General features: G+C 41.1%; 2 protein-coding genes across 2 annotated transcripts; both read left to right on the top strand.

Annotated features, from left to right (window-relative positions):
• Positions 1–149: 149 nt before the first annotated feature.
• Positions 150–6,910, top strand: fnta (farnesyltransferase, CAAX box, subunit alpha). The gene is made up of 9 exons (XM_026186968.2): positions 150–720; positions 1,548–1,633; positions 2,809–2,923; positions 3,163–3,267; positions 3,399–3,525; positions 3,774–3,922; positions 5,621–5,683; positions 5,894–6,086; positions 6,194–6,910. Exons 1-9 carry the CDS (start codon positions 596–598, stop codon positions 6,359–6,361), a joined length of 1,131 nt encoding a protein of 376 aa, XP_026042753.1. The 5' UTR covers positions 150–595; the 3' UTR covers positions 6,362–6,910.
• Positions 6,911–17,406: 10,496 nt separating this feature from the next.
• On the top strand, positions 17,407–19,308 carry tmem271 (transmembrane protein 271). The gene is made up of 2 exons (XM_080306267.1): positions 17,407–17,893; positions 17,981–19,308. The coding sequence occupies exon 2, from the start codon at positions 18,153–18,155 to the stop codon at positions 18,942–18,944; it is 792 nt and encodes a 263-aa protein (XP_080162393.1). The 5' UTR covers positions 17,407–17,893; positions 17,981–18,152; the 3' UTR covers positions 18,945–19,308.
• Positions 19,309–20,869: the final 1,561 nt, after the last annotated feature.

Raw genomic sequence — 20,869 nt, 5'->3', positions numbered from 1 at the left:
GATGGTGTATTTTAATTAATGTGAACATTTCACACATGTAACTGTGTGTGTTCATCAGTTAAAACTCCATCAGAAATTTAAAAGTCAGATGAGTTGTAACAGGTTGAAAACAAACATCCATAAACTGAGACTAAACTGTGACATGAAGACCAGCTGGAACAGTCACTGTGGGATTTGATAACTGAAAAGGCAGAAAAACCACTGACCTATGAATCATTCATACATAACAAGGCACCTAACTCAAGGAATGAACCAGTGTTTTGTCTACACAGGTGGCAAAAAACAATACTTGGATCTTTAGGCACTTTGTTACTAGCAGCCTTTTACAAAGTAACATTTGTTTCAGTTTCTTTAGTTGAAGCTACTGAAAAATAAATAGCACAGTTTGAAAGACAGCGTGGTATTTTTAAAATCATTTGCATAAACTTATCTCCATAAACTGGAGAAGTGTGGCTGTCTATTATTATTAGGTGATAATTAAGGAAAGAAAATCTCCATTTCCCAGCAGCACTTAAAGGCAACTTTTTCCGCTACACCGGATATGACGTTTTCTTTCTCAACGGAGCACAACTGCGATTAAGCTAACTAGTTAGCAATGTCGGACATTGAGGAAACAGTTGAATCTGTACAAGTTAACGAAGACAAAGAGTTTGATGTAGAGGTCGAGGAGCACATCGAGGATGAATTTGCTGTTGACCCGACTCGATACATATTTTACAGGTATTGTCTAGTTATCACTTTCTCTTTGGGTGGCTAACTTAGCTTTGGTCGCTCCTCTACCGGTGCTTAGTAACTACTCTGTAGCTCGTGTTTGTTATAACGCGGTAATGTTTGATAACTTATAGTTTAATACGAGTTTTGTTAGCAGCTGTCAAAAGTGCACTATAATTATCGTCTTTGTGATGGAAAGCCGGAGGAGTTGCGCTAACAGCCCTCTTTCTAGTAGAAGGTTCAGCTCTGTACGTTTATTCTAGCCAATACCTTCAGAAAGAATAGTACCCAGGTTAATTTGGCGTCCTAACGTCACAGCTTGTCTTAATGATTTCAGTATAAAGTTAAACAGTTATCGCATTTGCAGTTTTTTTCCTTGCACAGAGGCTTTTTTTTGCCGCCCCCTCCAAAGTGTCAGATGACAATCAGCAGCATTGTAATGACTTTGCTGTTTGGGTTTTCTTTTACCCAAGAATAGGAGACCTCCTTGCTTATATGGCGGTCAGAAATGGCTGAAAAATGCATTGGTTGATCACAAAAACAGTGTACAAATTCCCCCCAAAGTAGTTAGCTCAGTCAGAGACATTATATCAAGAGATATAATACTCACAGAAGCCTGAATTGAATTTATGGGAGAATTTAGTGACAGCAGACGTGGTAGTAGTAAGTTTAATGGTTCTTAAAGCCTTATTTGTGGACCAAAAACTGGTGACTGGGCTGGTGATTATCTACAATATATTTGTTTCTAGATGGATCTTGGCCCTGTGTAACTAAATACATTAGCTACTGTCAGGCTGTACTGACAGTTAATCCACCTCCGTGTTTTTGTGTTTCAGAGACAGAAAGGAGTGGGCTGACCTGGAGCCTGTTCCACAGGATGATGGACCAAATCCTGTAGTGAAGATTGCCTACTCGGAAAAGTGTAAGATTGCTAGTGAACCATGGAAGGCTCATAGGGAATTGCAAGACAGCAAGGAAGTGGGTAGAGGGAAAGGTCACTGCAAGATATTATACGTCTAAGTCAGGGGTGTCAAACTCAAATACACAGTGGGCCAAAATTCAAAACTGGATCAAAGTCGCGGGCTAACATTAATATTCATTGAAAAAAAATCTTCCTCCAAATATAACAATGAATCTTTTCTTATGGACTCAAACAAGTTTTGCTGAAAAACTGAATATGGAACAAGCAAAGCTTAATACTAAACAATATATATAACTTATATAAACGTATATATAACTTAATATTGCACATATGCAAAATCAAAATTCCAATTAAATAACACATCAGTGGAATTCATTTCTTAAATAAAAAATGTATTTGCAGGCTTCTGAATTAAATTTTATCATTTATCAAATTTTCATCATGTTCTCCCACCTGTTCAGAAAGCTCCTGTTTTCTGCCTTTCTTTTTGCCATTTTGGGATAGGTAGCATGGCAGTATTTGCATGGTTGCTATGACTATGGTCAACAGAGGAGAGGGTGCTAATGGGTCCTGTCATGACTGACGTGCCAAAACACCAACAGAGCATTCTGGGACTTGTAGTATTAGCAGTACATGCACTGTATAATACCGGCAGGCCAACTCTAATAGTAATTTTGTATGGCTTCGTGGGCCAAATGTAATTAGGCTGCGGGCCAAATTTGGCCCACGGGCCAGAGTTTGACACCTATGATCTAAGTAGTCATCTTCATCCTGTCATGAAACCATACGATGGGGCTCAAGTGATCACTGAAAGGTTTTATGATTATGACAATGACAGCAAATATCATTTGCTGTTTGGGACATTTTTGACTGCCAGTACCCTCATCCTAATTTGTAAAAATACCAAAGTAGGGGGGTTTTTTTGTTTTGTTTTTTTTGTTTGTTTGTTTTTTTGGAATAATGGTGTTCTATGCCTCCAGGAGATTTCCAAACACTTGGAGAATCATTGCCGTACTGGTGGCACCTGGCTTCCTTGCTGTACTTTCCTTCCTTTAGGCACATTATGTTGTTTTTTCCGTTAATATGCCACTTGTCTGTTAAAATCCAAACTATTTCAGATGAAATATGATTGCAGAAGGATTTCATATCTAATGTTCACGTCTTTCTTCCAACAGTCTCAGATGTCTACGACTATTTCCGTGCCCTCCTAAAGAATGATGAAAAAACTGAGCGGGCTTTCGCTCTGACTGCAGATGCCATTGACCTAAATGCTGCAAATTACACTGTCTGGTGAGCATTTTGCCTGCTGGAAAAGCAGTGCTGATCTTTTGATGTTGTAGCATTTACACATAATGGGAAAAAGAGCAAAGGAGATGACATTCATAGTTAAGTAGTACTGTTTATAGGTACAGTGCCTCAGGCCAGTCACAATTTTAAAACTGCATCAGAGTATAAAATGTGTTTGTTTTGTTTAGAAATGAGTGTCTTCTGTGAAAATGTAATCTAACATATGCTGTGGTACTGTCCAGGCACTACAGGCGAGTACTCCTGCAAGCCCTGTCGAAGGACCTAAAGGAGGAGATGAAGTACATTACTAACATTATTGAAGAGCAACCCAAAAACTATCAAGTCTGGTAAGTGCATTATGTGAATTTATCCAGAGCACATAGAGAGGAGAGTGGGAGTGGGACATTCCTAAAACGACTCAAGTTTAATGAAAAAGTTGGAAGATAAGGACGGCTTTCTAAACTCCCTTCTGCTCCAGGCATCACAGACGTATGGTGGTCGAGTGGTTGAATGACCCCTCGGAGGAACTCCAGTTCATCGCAGACATTCTCAGCCAAGATGCAAAGAACTACCACGCTTGGCAGCACAGACAGTGGGTCATCCAGGTAGGTGTTGCTCTCGGCAGAGTTTGGCTCCAAAGCTGAGGAACGAGATCCAGTTCTCCTCCCACAGCGACGCTCTCTGCCAGACTGACTCCTTCACTGATTAATTTGGTTGGCTGTTTGTGTGTAGTTCGAGTCCCTCTGTGGTCAGTATTTGTATCATGCAATGCGAGGCAATGCACGACACAAACGCTGCACTATGTAACCGCATAAACGTGTTGGATGCCAGCTTAGTTTTCTTTGTACCCCAGGAGTACAAACTGTGGGACAACGAGCTGGAGTTTGTGGAGAATCTGTTGGAGGAAGATGTGAGGAACAACTCTGCATGGAACCAGAGGCATTTTGTGATTTCTCACACTACAGGCTTTTCAGATCCAGCTGTAGTGGAGAGAGAGATTCAGTAGGTGCTTTTTTTTCTTGCATTTTTCTAGTGTTGTTTAATTAATTGTAATGTTTAATTGGTGAGGAAATATTAGGTTTATTATATTAAAAATCATCCAGTGCCTCACAGCTGACCCCATTAGGTTCAGTAATGTTAGTATATTTAGTGGAGGCTTGAAATTTTTTACCTTCATACGTGAATTCTTAAGTAAGAACTGAGGCGCTAAAAATGTTTGATCGGTGTGACAAGTCCAAACTATTATTTATAACATGTAAACCCCAGTGTGGTTTCTCCAGTTCATGACCGCAACCTACACTGATGTGTGTTAAAATATGATTGTGTTAGAATTTGTATTTTGACACAAAAATGAGCAGAGCTAGAAGATCTAAAACATGGATAAAAATGAGACTTTTATTATCCTACAGTTTGTTTTGATCATTCACCCATTCCACATGGTGACAAGTTTACCCAAAATGCACTTTCAGAGGTTTCCTCCATTGACTTATCAGACAAAATTAAGGGTACCAGTGCATGTTAGAGTGGTTGTAAAGTTGATTTTCAATTTTTCCCAGAGCATAAATATGTTTTCTAGCCTTGAAAATGTCGTGTGGCTAGCTCCTATACTTGGCTGACCCCTCCAAAAATAATCTAACTGATTGCCTTTAACTACTTCACTCGATCTATACATTTTCTTTAATATGTCTTGGTTTCATAGTCTCTTGTTTAATTTTTGTGTAATTACACAACAGCAGTGTAGCACTGTTTATTCATTAGTTTAGACAGGCAGGAGTAAGATAATGATCCCCTCTCAAATAAAATGGAGCAATTTGTAATATTTAAAGACAATCAGTGTTTATCACTCTTGTATTGCACAAATTCAATAGAGAGTAACCTGCTCATGAATGACCAACAGCAAAACAGTTTGAAACTCAGTCTGTACTAGAGATGGTCAATAATCTGCTTCAGTGTAAGAGCTCTGCTGTTCTAACATCAAGGTAAATACAGCCCTGAGCAACTAAACTGTAAACATAATGGAACAAAGATGGAACTACTCGGTTTGACATCGTGACAACTTTAGCAAAAATAACTTGAAGCAGTTGTTTTCTGTTTTCAGTCTCTCACATTGTTGTGAATTAATTTTGGCCCACTCTTCTTTACTGTGACTGGAGCATTGCACCGCCTTAATTCTCTTCTTTTTCAGCTATTCAGTTGTAGATTGGCTTCTGTGCTTGGGATCACTGTCCTGTTGTTTGACACAATATCAGCCAAACTTTGGCAAACGGGCTCACATTTAACTCTAGAATACTTTGATATACAGAGGAGTTCATAGTCCACTCAATAAGTGCAAGGTGCCTGGGTCCTGGGTCACAGTTAGCATGAGGTGTTTGTTTTGGTTTTACTCTCAGTAACTTTAACATGTTTTTTGCACTTGGGTGTTTTTGGAATTTCTGCTGGGATATCCACCGCTCCAGTTGTTTTAGTGTGCTATAGGAATGTCAAAAACTCAAGATTTAGTCATTAAAATCACTTCTGACAACTTCTGACTCTCTCTCTCTCTCTCTCTCTCTCTCTCTCTCTCTCTCTCTCTCTCTCTCTCTCTGTCTGTCTGTCTGTCTATGCAATATGAATACATACATGTTTCTGTACCCTCAGCATTGTTCCTGCTTCAGTTGTGCAGTTGCATTCATTTTTCTGCTGTTCTTCCCTTTGTGTCAGATATTGCCTGAACCAGATCAGGAAGGCTCCCCATAATGAAAGTGCATGGAATTATTTGAAAGGGTAAGATGCAAATCACAGTGTAAATGATCCTATGTGTGTTTACCTGTAAGGCCCAAACATGCTGACATTTTCTCACTAGAATATTTCACCGTGCCATCCTAAGACATTCAATATATAGCACGCTACAGGGAGCTTGAGAAATGGTTATTAAAAATGGAAAAGCTCACTGCCAGTATCCTCTCTTATTTCCTTCTTTTTTTCCCCCCCAAGGATGCTGCAAGACCGAGGTCTGTCATCTCAGCCAGGTCTGCTGGAGAGGGTGCTGGAGCTAAAGGAGACACATTGTTCACCTTACCTGCTAGCATTTCTGTTTGATTGCTATGAGGATGCCTTAGAGAACATCGCCCAAAAAGAAAAGGTAGAAGAGGAGGAGCAAAAGGAAACTTTAAGAAAGGCTCTAGAAGTAAGTCCTTAGGCATACTTAGAAATAAAAGTTTGCACCCCAATGTTGTTCTTGTCAAACTCGAGATCTGAAACAATGTTGTTGTGCTTTGTTGTCTTCCTTTGAAGATTTGTCAACTACTGGCACAGGAGAAGGACACCATCCGTAAAGAGTACTGGGAGTTTTTGGGACGTTCTTTAAGGAACAAATATGGAAACGGTACTCTCTCTGATGAGCCCATGGCAGAAAATCCTGAGCCATCCATCTCAGCATCACAGTCGCAGGAGGCTAGCTAGGTCTCCTGGGGACTCGCACCATTTCCACTCCCTGCCCTGCTTCATCGCTGCCCTGCTGTCCGCAGAATCAACTCCTGGAGCTTGATATTACTGTAAATGGCTATAATTTATATTGCTGAACAAGGTTTGAGAAATAACCACAGACAAAAGGTCACCTAGAGTCTGAAATACACGTGACAGCTACATCAGAAAGTCTTTAAAAAATGAGGGAGTTAACCTGGAAGTGAGTCTTTTAGCCAGGTTTAGATTTAGATTCATTAACTGGTTGTTCTTTTTCTTTGTTTCAACTTGAATATGTGTATGTATGTTGTCATGGATTCAGCTGCACCCCTGTGAGTGTGACATTTACGTTGTTTTACAGCTTTTTGTTATTTTTAATTCATGGAACTGACGCGTTAGTGAGCAGACTTCAAAGTAAGACTTCATTTGGACTTCTGGTTACAAAACGCATTTTTCACATAAATATAAAGGAGAATATTTGGTTTGAACGGGGAATTCATCTGCTTGTGTTTAAGGAAAGATGAGAAATATAAGTTTGGAATAACAGCAGTGACATGTTGTGTTGTCTTTTTTTGTTTTTGTTTTTTTGTGGGAATGAAGCAAGTTGAGATTAAAAGCAGTCATGTGCTGCTGCTTATTTTCAAATCTATGCTGCTTCCTTTAATTGAGACACTTTTTAGTTTGATTTTTTTTGTGTTTGGTCCTCTGAACTTTGCAGCCTGTGTATCGACACTCGCAGCCTCATGTCCTGACCTCCCTTGGAGCGAGGAAATGGATTTACTCCACTCGATGCAGCTGTTTCTACTTCTGCTGACACTACAACACAATCTGTCCCCTTACAGCCTCTGACCGAGCAGCCAGTGTTCCAGCTGTGCGTAATTACAGCTTCTGTGCATCGTTGACATTAGAGCAGCGCTGCTTGTGTAGTGTGGCGAACCCTGTGATCAGCATGGTCACGTCATCAGCGCTTGGCAAACGAGTGCAGTGGGTGCCCATTCAAAGAGAGTGCAACCCAGGTTACTGTTATTGCTACAATTTATAGGTGATTGCTAAGCATGTCGCATTCAGGCAATCAGGATCATTAACGTGTGCGTGTGGATGAGATTGTGCCTTGAAAATGTGGCTGTTCAGAACTGTCAGATTTTAAAAAATCAAAAGAACTACAGTGCTTTGCAAAAGTTTGAGTCTATACAGAACAGACAAGTTGGCAAAAAAAAAACACCATTTATATCTTTAATCACTTTTTACTCGCAGCTGCATTTCTGCCAGTCGTGTTGTGAATCTCATCCAAGTTGATGGATTTATAAACATAGTAAAAGTACCATCTGTAAAGCATGTGACTGGCAGCAGCTTCATTCTTCAGCATGACAATGATTCCAAACACACTGACAATGCAGTAGAAAGATACCTGGATAGAAAAGCACACAATTGGAACAGTCAGTCATGGATTTGCCTCCTCAGCGTCCGGACCTCAACATTACTGAAGCAGTGTGGGATCATCTTTACAGCACAGAACAAAAAAGCAGCCAACATCCAAAGAAGAGCTCTGAATGTCCTTCAGGAAGCCTGGAGAACTATTCCTGAAGACTACTCAAGGTAAATACAGGACAGCTTAGCTAGGAGGTGGTCAAACTAAATATTGACTTTCACACTTATTGGAACTGTATAAACGATGTTTTTGCCTTAGATACTGTATTTCACGTGTTTCAATAAACTGTTACCACCTTCTCCCCATTTTCATAGCAAAACAAAGAAATGAGGATGGCTCAAGACTTTGGACAGTACCGTATATATGTTTAGTCTGTAAGTAATTTGTAACAGGAAATTAAGGGCAATGACTACATCATATTAAAAAATAAACAAAATGCAATATGTCTATATTAAATAAAGAGAGTGGTTTTAGATGAAATGTTCAAACAGATACAGTTGTTTGGCTGGCCCTTTTTTTACACCCTTCAAAAGTGTCTCTGAGGGTTAAGACCAGAGGTGGGACCAAGTCATTGTTTTGCAAGTCTCAAGTAAGTCTCAAGTCTTTATCCTCAAGTCTCAAGTCAAGTCTCAAGTAATGTCAGGCAAGTCAGAGTCGAGTCTCAAGTCACTGGTGTAAAAGTCCGAGTCAAGTCACAAGTCTGAAATTTTGAATTTCAAGTCCTTTCGAGTCTTTAAAAAAAAAACGAAAAAAAGCATGTTGCAGTTATGCTAAATGTAAATATTAGACCATGTAATTTTTAAATCTGTGTTTTTCTCAACACATGACAAAATAGTGAACTTAGAAAATATACACAAATTGTGAAATTGCACCTCTTTAAAATGCAGCTCAATTAAACCTAGCTCCAAGAATAATTTTCACCGACAGTTCTGAGATACGCTGCATGTTATTCTTGGATGCGGTTGTAGGACCGGCTTTAAAATCGCATGACAAAAATATCATACATAAATAAATGATATTTTAAAAAAAATATAATTTAAAAAAAAACTGCATCACCAACGTAGCCTGGAAAACATTTGCTAGTTAGATGAAGTCAGCTATCTCATCGTAGCATATTTATATGCATATTTATAATCATACGGTTCTTGGAGTGAGTGCATACACTCATGAAGTTTAGTAACTTCCGGTCACTGCAACAAGCCCAGGTACAGTTTACCGACGGATGGGTGCAGGACCTTGAAATGCACCGTGTAGAAAGTAAAGACCATCGTACGTATCATAAGTTTACCAGTCTCACAAATCGTCGTCATAAATACACATTCGTTAACCGTTTATTAATAGGACCTTTGAGCTCAACGGTAATTAATTAGTAGTGGAAATAATTTCTGGTAGCATCACAGAAATGTAGCAGTGACAATAATATTGTATGCTGTAATCGTACTGGGCAATTGGTGATACAAAACAACTGTTTTATCCTGTGAATAAAAGTATATGTTTTTGTCAATGTACCATAATAACAGAAGCGAAACGCAATATTGTGTCAGGACAATTCACTATTTATGCACAATAAACAAAGGAGCATAGCGCGACAATTTCTGTTCAGCGCCAGACTTGCTTGTAACCTATATCACCAATTATGTTAAGAAAAATGACGCATTAACTACAACAGCAGACTGACCTTTGTGGAAATGCTTGGAGCAGACTAACCTGTGAGCTGGAGGGTTCTGGGACGTTATATTTGATCTTTGAATGGCTGCAATCCAGGCCATCCGTCGCCTCTTTGTCACTTCGGAAACATGGCTCGAACAATTTCTCTTCAACGACGTAATCCGATAACAACCGATCTCTTTACCCGTCGGCTTCCCGTGGCTGTCATGCGACCGGCTATTGCAGTTAATAACACAACAGCTTCTTGACATTTTTGTGTTTCTTTTTATCGCTGTGTGACTGGTTTCAATTGAAAGCCTGCGTGCGCTAGTACCGCTTGCCACGAGTTCCCAGAATCCTTTGCGGTTCTACCCGTGAATGACGTCACATTTTCAATCTCTATATAATATGCATGTTAAATTTTATATTTGGGGTAAAATATCAAGTCTTTTCAAGTAAACCGGTTCAAGTCCAATTCAAGTCCCAAGTCATTGGTGTAAAAGTCCAAGTCAAGTCACAAGTCTTAGAACATTATTTCAAGTCAAGTCTAAAGTCATAAAATTAATGACTCGAGTCCAAGTCATGTGACTCGAGTCCACACCTCTGGTTAAGACCTGATTTTAGGGTTAAAGCTTTGAATAAAACGTTGGGGATGCATGCCCTCACAGCAATAGCCAAGCAAACAGACCTCTGTGTGTATGTTTGCTCCTTCCTCTACTCACAGAATGAAGCAGGAACTCTTTGGGGAAATTCTGGTAGTAGAAAACAACTTTCATCCAAAATGTGACAACCACTCATTTAAACTACCTCAAACTTGGCACCGCACTTACTCGGGTCCCTGGCAATACACCCACAAAGTTTTAAGTGCAAGGAAATGAAAGGTGCTTGCAATAGGTGAAGAACAGGCTTACAGTTTCCACTTTTTTTGCTTAACAAAAAAAATGAGTCTTTCTAACTTTGGGCCAATCTGCAGGACAGTAAAAGAGCTGCCAAGTTAAACCAGGCAACAAGACAATCCCAGCAGCTGAGTATGCATATTAGCCACATTGTTTCAACTTATTAAGCAAAACAGATCAGGTACCTGCTGCATCACTTCCAGCATTGTTGAATGAGAGTGCTCCCTAGTGGTTAAACCCAGAACAAAAAACAAGCAGGGGTTCCAGGCAGTGTGTAATTAAAATACTAATTAAACCCAGCACAAGTCCAAACAAACCGCACACTGTTAAATACAGGTGAAGCAGACAGAAGGCCTGCAGCCAAACATTTGCCTTCTGTTTCGGTGTCCATATGCTATGTCCAGAACAGCAGTTGTGGTAAAGGCTTGTGGAGCCACTGTCTACTTTTTAAAAATGCAAGCACAGACACAGTGGATTAACAGGAGACCGCTGTATCCATGTAGAGTCCTGGACGAGGTCCAGATTGGTTCTGAGACATCTGCTTCTTTTAGTGGAAAAGGAAAGGCGGCTAATCCTGTGTGGGATTCTGCAGCCTCTCTGTTCATCAAGGCACCAGCCACGTGTTGGTTTTACATCAAAACATCAGAGAACTGATATTAAGCACAAGTAGGATTTTTCTTTTTCCTTGCGTGTGCACATGAATGTTGTATTGTTACAATGTAATACAAAACAGGAAACAGACTCGTGACATTTCTGTCACTGTTTTATCACTTCTGGAAAACACAAGTTGAATGTGTAATCATTTTCCCCTGCAGCGTGAACATCTGAAAATAAAGTCTGGAAAGTTAAAAAATGAAAAGACTATAGAGAAAACCAATGAAAGTCAATGAATGAATTAAGTAAATGTGTAAAAAGTAGAAAAATGGAAAAATGCTCCACCAGTCCTGGCAGATCAGCTGATGTCTTGCCATAGATACTGATAGCTCAGGTTACATCCTACCAACGTGTTGGTTATTTAAGTCACCAAATGTCTTAAAAATCATTTATCAGTCAGACTCTAATTGCAGGCATTTTCATAAATTGTGTTGCATTTTCAGATGCACAAAACTAATTGGACAAACTAATGTAATTGTAAGTATAAGGATGTTTTTAATAACTGGATGAACATTAGTTGCAATCAGTGGATGTCTAAAGCTGACATTACCATGAAAACAACAATCCTCAGCTCCCCATGAAACCACTCCTCGGTCTATCGTCTAGTTGTTTGAGCCTCTGAAAATGATGCACTATGTATAAAAATGTCTCTAATTCTCAAACAGTTAATAGAGCACTTTTATGAAGCTCCTTGAATTCAAGCTGAAGGTCTGCACTTCAATCACACATTGATTGTTAGATTTAAAGCCACTGTGGTGGGGTACAGAAGCACAATGACAACATAATGTATCGCTGTCCAATGATGATCCTGTGGATTTAACTGTATGTGTTTTTATTCATGCCTGCTCAGCGCTGTGCTGCTCTCAGAACAGCACCAAGCTGCCAAATATAGATTAAATTAAGTAGAAAAAATCTTCTTTTGACTGGAGTGATTCTCCTCTAAATTAACTGATGCTCACACCACCAAGTAGACTTATCTACCATTATATATGCAATTAAAGAACATATCTCGCAGTTAACTTGCACTGTGAGGAAACAAAAACATCTGTAAAGTGGCCACTGAATTAGAACCAATGGTGTGTAGTGTTAGTCTCCTTTACAGCACTATAAAACTGTTTTTCCTCACTGCACCCTTGAAGCTCTCAGCCTTCCAAAAATGCTAAATTTGCTGCTGTAAACCTGACTGTCATTTCTTTATTCAGTTACGAACAGTAATGTGTGTCTAACGCTAAAAATGATGTTACATGTACATCTAATCCTTCCTAATCCAGAAATCCTGGACCACAAAACTGGACTCATCTTCAGCTGGTGGCGTAAAAGCAGCTCGAACATCAAAGTGAGGAAGTGCATAGAAAAACACATTTTTAATCAGGTCACATTTGAAGAATCCTTCTGAAGTCACAAAGGCCGGCTACGAGCGTTGTCTCTTGAGCATCTTGCAGTCTCGGGAGAAAGCCTAAGGTCAGCTGTCTGCCCTTTTCTATACGCTCTGCCTGCGTGGTGCTGGTGCAGTAATTCCTTCCACCTGCATCTCTGTTCTCTAACAGCCTCATATTTAAAGTCTCTTAAATGTCTGATGCAGTTTCCTTATATAAAGATGTGGACTACAAGACAGAAGGAAAACCCCGGATTGGGTGTAGCTTCTCCTAAGTCCTCTGTTGCATCATTTTAAATGATTCCACACAGTTTTATTATTTGGTGACACTTCTGCACTCAATTTATCTGGTAATGAAAAACATTTACTACCTCTGGCTACAACGGTTTTGAAAAGAACGAGCGGAAAGACCCTCATTTGTTCTGTGAAAGTAGGAGGATTTTGAATATTTTAAAATGATCAACGACAAAGATGCTTTGTGCAAACATAACAATATCAAAGTGATCTGCAACATAATTTTGCAAATACACTCCATTGTGGAGCAGTGTTTTCACTTGCATTTGGACGATGCTATCATCTTGAGCAGGACTTTATTTGTATTCTTTGGATGCCTGAAATAAACTCCTACGTAGACTGTGCTTTACCCTCACATGCAACCCTCATCATTACATTGCCTCTTTCCTTCACCTCCTCCTCACTAATGAATCTCACTAATGTAATCTGATCATCATCGTTACCATCGCCATCATCTGTATGGATTTCCATTAACATAAATACCACCATAAATCTTCTTTAAGGTTCAGCACAACAATTTCAGCGATGATGCTAAATGGGGAAGAATTATACTTACAGTATTAACAGGTTTCAGTGTGTGCTCCCTCCAGTCCAGCCAGTCAGTGCCTGAATTATTTATAATTTACCTTGTTATTTTTCATTTGTTTACATATTTTAGCACAACACGCATTCGTGATTTAAGCCTGTGTATTTCCTGGCTTGAAAAGTGAAAATGTTTCTTGGTACCTTAACTCAAAGAAAAATCTACTTTGCAGTTCTTTGATTAAAAGTCAGAGGAAACTAAATATATATGCAGTTGTGCAGTGAAGGGTATAATTAGATGAAGCAGCGCTAAATTAAATGACCAGGGGAAAGGTTTGAAGTTAAATTGACTTTTGATTCAGATTAAATTATAACAATGGTGCTATTAACATCGGGAACATCAGAAGGAATAGTGGTGATGCTGGTGGTTACTTTTCACACATTCATTTCTGACTTTATTGTTAATAAAATAAGTTTCCCAAAGACTGAGATTCTCCTCGAAATAAAACAATCCAAGTGCAACTTTAAGGGTAATGGTACTCTTAACCAAGGTCAATAAGTCAGGAAGTACCTTAGAGACTCATTATTTCAGTGAGATGTTATTTTCCATAAAGTGCCAAAAGTGCCCACAAATCTCACTTAAAGCTGCTTTGTTGTCATTTCTGGCCACAAGGGGGCAGTAGCTCAACCTCGAAACTGCACTACAGCAGCTAGCTCCATATATTTGATATGGCAGGGTTTTTTTTTATTACACTAGATGCCCTACCTGTCCCCTACCTATGATCAAACCAGCGATATTATGCTTGTTAGATACTATCCTGTGGAGCCTCTAATCCTGATATGAAGTTCATAAAAATCAAGCAGGAAACAGAAGGAAAGGGATAAATAAGTTCAAACTTCCACTTTGATGGAATCATTTGGACCTCATCTTCAGCCGCTCCTGCTCGTATGTTTTGGCATCTACAAAAGCTAAATGGCATTTCTTTGCTGCTCCTCAGGCTTTATGCACAATCATCCAACCTCTGCACCTTGTATTTTACACAGTAAAGCCCCGCACAAACACAAACACACATACACAAACACCCAAACCCCTCGAAACTGACCTCCAGTGATGCCAACAAACACAAAACCAAGCTCATTTTAAATTAAATGCTTTCTATTTTCCTCACGCGCCCACACACACACACACACACACACACACACACACACACACACACACACACACACACACACACACACACAACAATCTCATATATTCCCTTAGTGATAGACTAAACATTATTTGATTTAAGGAGTATTCAGCTTTATCGCTGGAACTCTTTTCTTGGTCTTGTTGTAAGGGATATCATTATTTGGAGTCGAGCCCAGTGTCTGCACACAGATCTGTTTGTCTACACTGGGTTCTCGCTCTGTTCATCAGGTAACATTTGCTGCTTTTGTTTTCAGTCTGTTTCGGGTGGGTACTGGAAGCCCACAGTGGGTTTATCTGAGGTTTTCTGCTGGCAACATGAAGCAGCAGCAGCTCTAAAGAAAGTCAATAAGAGAAGAAGCTTCACGCTGGCAAATGAAAATTACTCGAAAAAAAAGCAAGTGATATCCTCCACGCGGTCATTTGATACACTGTTGATATGAATACTGTGATAATCTCACCAGCTGACTGCCTCACTTCTCTGTTCCTAATGCTCCCGCCCATTTGACAAACCCTGTCCCCTGTCTGATCTAGGTCTGACAGGTTTTCACCCTTGGTATTGAATTTATTTTTCAGAGTCAGTTCCTCTTTAGAAGAAACATTGTTTGAGTCCCTCCCAGCTCCAGCCATCAACAGCAGCGGCTGCTTTAGATTCATTAATATTTATAGGCTAACACAGGATTTTACAGGCCGACCTGTCGCGGCTGTTGTAACTGCTGCTGTAAAACTGCATCTTAGATGCCGAAGCACTCCCTTCACAGCTGACTCTTGGCACAGCTGAAGCAATCGAGCCTAAATGCTCACACACACGCACACACACAGAACGACTTGTAGTGATTTAAGTTGAAAATCTGCTCTTGGAGGAGAAGGCTGATTTATTATTATTATTGTTATAATGCTGGGGATCTATCTGCAGTTCTTTGTGTGGCATTTTCCCCTATAAACCATATAGTAATCACATTCAGACAGCCCTGTACATTAAAATGAAGCCAATTTCAGGTCTTTCTGCCATGTAGGTGAGAGGTGATCTTACCCATTAAGGTTAGAGCCACTTTCCCCTTCAGTAACAGTGTCTTCCAGGTCTGTGACCATGAGGGAAATGGTCTGTGTTATGGAGGTGAGCAGGGCTCACCTTGTGCCCTGATGAAAGACATATGCTATTAACAACCTCTGCCTCATCACTTTTATCGGGCAATTGAATCCAGTAGTTTTCCTTCACATTAAAGTGCATGCTCCTTACCTGTGGCTGCTCACACTGTGAGTGAAGTGAAGCCATTTTCTGTGATGCCCTGGTCCAAGTTTATTTGTATAGCTCTTAATCACAGTTACAAAAGGCTTTGCAACGCCCACATTATGGAACAACAAATGTGAAAAATGGGTTTGAATCTGCTGCCACACAAAGCATGGCTCAAATACAATGCTTTAACAGCAGGAAGGACTCAGAGCTGTGGGTTTTATTGCTCATGTATGGACTGGATAAGAAGTGACAGAGAGACTCGTTAAGCAGTGGGTTATATGCTCCCCAGGAAACTTTGAGCCTCAGACGCTTCGTTTTCTGTGTTTTGATTCTCCAGTTTTTGCCCCTTTATTGCTTCAGTTTTGTATCTACGCCTGTGGTGACTGGGCCAGTCAGTCAGGTTGTTGCTGCTGATGGTGTCAACATCACTGAAACACACTGCCAGCAAGCAAGCCTGCCAATCAATCAGCCAATCAGCAGCTTATCAGCTCATCATTCACAGCATCTTTTCTTATCTGCAAACCTATGCAAAGTAGTAATGACCTAATTAGAGTGACACTCACACTTGCTGGCAGCTGTGCTGGTACAGTCAATGAGGTGGCTCATTGTGATGAATGGTTGGGCGACGGCTTTCCCTGGTGGAATTCTCCCACCTGCACTCGTCAAACATTTGGTTAATTAAGTCAAGAACTCGCGCTCGTCCGCTGAGTTTTCACAGCCAGATAAAATGAAGTGGAAACAACTCAGCTCCAAGAACCGGCAATGTTTTACAGCAGGTCACACAGTTGAATCATTTTGCATATCCTTGAACTTTTTCACGAATTTTTTTTTTTACATTTCATTATTAGCCAGCTCCGATTCAATGACACCAATTTGTTTTCACTAAATGAATGTCACTCGGGCACTTTGCTCCCGAAACTCCAGCCTCAAATGCCATTGGCATGAAATTTTATTGTGATATTTACTTTGCTCATGGATGACAAAGATGATAAATCTTAGTGACCGCAGTGGTGTCATATCTCCACGCTTTAGTGCCAAAAATGTTTTTGGGTTTTAGGTAATAAAAATGACTCAGCATATATTTGGATTCGTTATCATGAAATCTGGTTACATGATTACACACACACACACACACACACACACACACACACACACACACACACACACACACACACACACACACACACACACACACAAATAAATCTCGTAAAGATTGTCTTAACATATTTTCAACATATGAATTAGAAGAATGTCTCTTTCAGCTGCCTGCTCTATTTATAATGACTATGTACTCTATTAGACTTCACACTCAAACATTTACTTTTACACTGTGGGCTGTAGCTTCTGTTGGGCATTGCAGCATGGACTTTGGATGACTCATACAGTATGTCTTTCTACATTTGTTTTAAGACTGAAATGCTGCCTCTAACCAGTTATCCACCCTGCAACGCTCCTGTAAAGGTTGTCTATGGTGAAGTCTGGAGCCTCTCTCAACCACCATTAAAATACGAGACGTTTATAGTTTTAAAGCTCCATTAGAAATGTGAGGAGAGATGCTGTGGACTCCAATCAGCGGCCGTCTGGCCTCCTGGTTTGGATGTTTCAGCACCGCGGACAGCACACAGCCTCGCTCAGCTCCTCTCGTCTTATTGATGCTTGATGATTTGTGATTTCCGGAAAGATCTGCCTGACAAAAACAAGTCCTAGTCCTAGGACTTGTTTTTGCAGTCACTCCTGGTGGGCTTTTCGTTTTTTTATTTAGCTCATATTAAGAATAAGAGGATTATTTTGTTTCCGCCAAAAATCAGTTTAGTAACAGGAACACAGGTTACCGCTCGCCTAAATTAAATTTCCTCACCTCGCAGTCACTCCTGCAGAGGTGAACTGACTACGAGCCTGAGGGTTTGAAGTGCGTGTATAAAAAAAGAAAAAAGAAATCATTTCATATTCCCGAACACCAGTCGCGCTCACGATTGTTTTGATCACCCACCAAAAGTCGCTCACTCGCCTTTCCATTTAACACAACGTCACTGTAAAGTCTCTACGTGGCACCTCAGGCACACTTATAGCCCCTGTAGGAGTGTTCTTGGGGCCTGCGGGTCATTGGTCAACAGGACGCTCGAGCATCTCCGGCTGTAGCAGCCGCCTCCTTCTCTGCCACAAAACCCCGCACACGGCATTCAAGCCGGAGACTTGGCGGACTGCACTCTCTCGTCAGGAGGAAAAAGGAAAAGCAACATAAAAAAACTTTTGCTTGGGAGTGAGATGGGCGGCTATAGCTGATCTTGGGTAACGCGATCATTGGCTGTATGGATTATCGATAAGTGCAGTGAGGAATGCGTTCTTGTCATTAATTATTTATATATTCCTGTAAAGCGGCGGGCATGCGAGAGAGACGCCGCAGCGGCGAGGATCGCCCGCTCTGAACCGGAGGAGTCACCGGCAGATGATGTCCCGATGTGAGAGTGCTTCCAGAGGAGACGGAGGAGAGGACGCAGGAGGATGAAGAGCGGGGGAGAGGGATCGAGAGCGGCAGAGGTGGAATATAATGAAGTTGAGTGGGAAAGGGCTGTGCACCGTCCTCTCCAGCACCCTCCTCTTCGTGTGCGCCCTGAGCGAAGTTGTCGTTGGATTAAGATGCGTTTCGTTGGGATCTACGGTGAAAGCGCATTTCCACCTCGGCTCCACAGCCGGGGCTTTCTACTCCGGGCTACTTGTGGGAATCGGGCAGGTCATGCTGGGAACCGCGCTGGTGTGTTGCACGGACAAGCCCGGCTGCAGGAATTTCTTTCTCCTCGGTGTTGTGGTCTTCTTGTTGGGGGTCCTCACCGCCTTCTCTGGCGCGGTGGTGGACGGGGACACGGCTTCTCTGGTGGAGAGGAAATATTCCCATTACTGCTTCCACTCTGTGGTGTTGAACCCTGCCTGCGAGCAGCTGAGGGATTACCAGCGGAGTTTGGTCATCTCCACTGTTCTCAGCACGTTGGAGTGCCTCCTCGGGCTCATCAACCTGGTGATCATCAAAAGGTACAAAACAGCGCAGTTTTCTAGGAGCAGACAGTGTCAGAGGCAGAGCGCCGGGGCGATCATCTTCAGCGAGGAGCGGGACTGCTCCTCGGCGGATTTCCAGCCGGTGTCTTACATCAACCTGGGTGTTTTTGGTGTGTTTGACGAGACAGGTGCAGAAGTGCAGTGCGGGGGACACCCGTCAATCGAACTGCCGGGATACTCGCCCACGGACCCGGAGCTCAATCATTGCTTCCCTTTCTCCTACCCGCTCCCCAGTGAACTGCCACCCGCATACGAAGACATTTTCCCCGCTGAGGCATGCAACACATAGCCGCTCTGGAGCAGCGCTTCCCTCTGCTGTGACAATCAATGACTTTACGCTTTAAAAAAACAACAACCCCTTCCTCTTCCTCCTCCAACAACCCAACAAAAAGCAGTAAGTTACACAGGAGGACGGCGGAGTGGATTTTGTTTTCGCCTCATTCCTTCTCACTTTTCTTTTACCTCTGCCTATGCTTATGTTCAACATCATCAATCAGACTGATGTAGATAAACACATCATCCAGGGCCAGACAGTGCAGGCAGATCAAGGCCCATAAAACGCAACAGCTTGCTAATATAACAAAAAGCAGAGTTTGTGTTCTGAATGTTTGCTGTTAACGTTTTTACCTGTGAATAAACTGTATTTAACCTCACCTGACGTCATGGAGCTGCTGGCAGTTTAGATTTTGTGCTGGTGTGTTCACTCTAAACTTCGAGCCTAAAGGTTGCGGGCAGACCTCCTCCAGACTCCGAGGATAGCTGGTGGAGCGTAATTAATGAAAGTGTCATGCACATCAATCCAAACGGTAATTTTATAAAATCACGAGAATTCATGTAATCCGCTGGGTAAACACCCGAGAAAAGGCTCTAAAAGGAGTCACATCTTTTCACGTCAAAGCGGGGATAATTTGACAGAGAAACTCTCCTTTGCACGTTTAATCCCATCCAAGTGCAATTTTAGTTTTTACGCACGATAAAATAAATTATGTCGTAATTGTTACCACAAAAAAGCACACACATTTCTGTAGCTGCTAGTAAAAAGCAAAAAAACATGAACATATGTGTTTTAACTGTTACAGTTTATTTGTTCCTTAATTACTTTGTATGAATGTCTTTCTCAGTAGGATAAAACTTATGAAAATACAGTTAAAAGTCTAAAATCTATGCCCTCCTAAACCAAAGGCTTACAATGGGCCAGATTTCAGACTTTCCTGGCCAATTCTTACCTTATGTTTAGCCACACTTAAGTAATGCATTAGTGTTGCACTCCAAAGAGCAGGGTGACTAAAGAGAAAGAAAGACATTATTTTAAAAAACGAGTAAAGTCTAACAATCAAGAGCTTCAAACACACAGGATCCATAAAGCAGCTGCAAACTTGGATTTGTTCTACCTTCATCAAAAGTTACTCCTTACTACCTGACCACCCAGTCTGACATAACTCTGGTGACATCATTATGACATCATCAGGGGTATTTTTTTTTAGCCTCTGGATAGTTTTTCTCAGCTGGCTGCTGAGACCGCATGAGCTGCCTGAGCTTGATATGTAAAATCTGTGGAATTTCCTTTTATAGCAAAGCTTTTGTGAGTGACACAATAGATTATGGTAATGCTGATAATGAGCATGTCAGGTTCAGGAGGAAGCAGGCACGTCTCATGCAGTCTGAGCCTGAATGCGCTTCACTTTCCTTGATTTTTGAAGTAACAGGCAGGTAAATGACACAAAATCTCTCAATTCAAGGGATCAGACCAGCTGTCCGGATGCGATACAGCCCCAACGCAGTTACTCATTTTAACCAATTTAAAGAGTTCAAACTGTGCAGCGCTGCTTCCCATATGATTCCATGTGATTGGTCTTGAAATTATATACTTTCTCCATCCACACAAATGACTGCATTGTTTCTCAGCATGGATCCTCCCTGGAGATTGAAAAGCTTTTCAACCACACTATTACTCATTTCACTTAACAGCAAGAACAGAGAGAAGACAAATGACAGATCTGGCTGTCATTATTACATGCCCACCTTTGGACAACGCGTCTCTGTGGAAAATTAAATCGAAATGCTTCCTTTTCCTTCAAATTAAATCCCCTCAAATGAGCATCCGCGGCTGAATGTCTTTCTAGGGGCACTTTGACGAGCACTCTGTGATGAACAAACTTTAAGAAGTACTTCACTGGCTCAGTGTAATAATCCTCCTCTCATCTTTTTCAAAAC

This window comes from Astatotilapia calliptera, chromosome 2 (assembly GCF_964374335.1).
Source record: "Astatotilapia calliptera chromosome 2, fAstCal68.1, whole genome shotgun sequence".
In the NCBI taxonomy this organism is placed as follows: Eukaryota; Metazoa; Chordata; class Actinopteri; order Cichliformes; family Cichlidae; genus Astatotilapia; species Astatotilapia calliptera.
Note: the sequence above shows the minus strand (reverse complement) of the source record. Positions and strands in the feature narration are given on the sequence as shown.

Excerpts from the sequence above, each read along its gene's own strand:
- fnta (XM_026186968.2), top strand. The coding sequence starts at position 596 with ATGTCGGACATTGAGGAAACAGTTGAATCTGTACAAGTTAACGAAGAC. Across the intron at positions 3,526-3,773 it reads ACAGACAGTGGGTCATCCAG|GAGTACAAACTGTGGGACAA; the intron begins GTAGGTGTTGCT and ends TTTGTACCCCAG. Across the intron at positions 6,087-6,193 it reads CTTTAAGAAAGGCTCTAGAA|ATTTGTCAACTACTGGCACA; the intron begins GTAAGTCCTTAG and ends CTTCCTTTGAAG.
- tmem271 (XM_080306267.1), top strand. The coding sequence starts at position 18,153 with ATGAAGTTGAGTGGGAAAGGGCTGTGCACCGTCCTCTCCAGCACCCTC.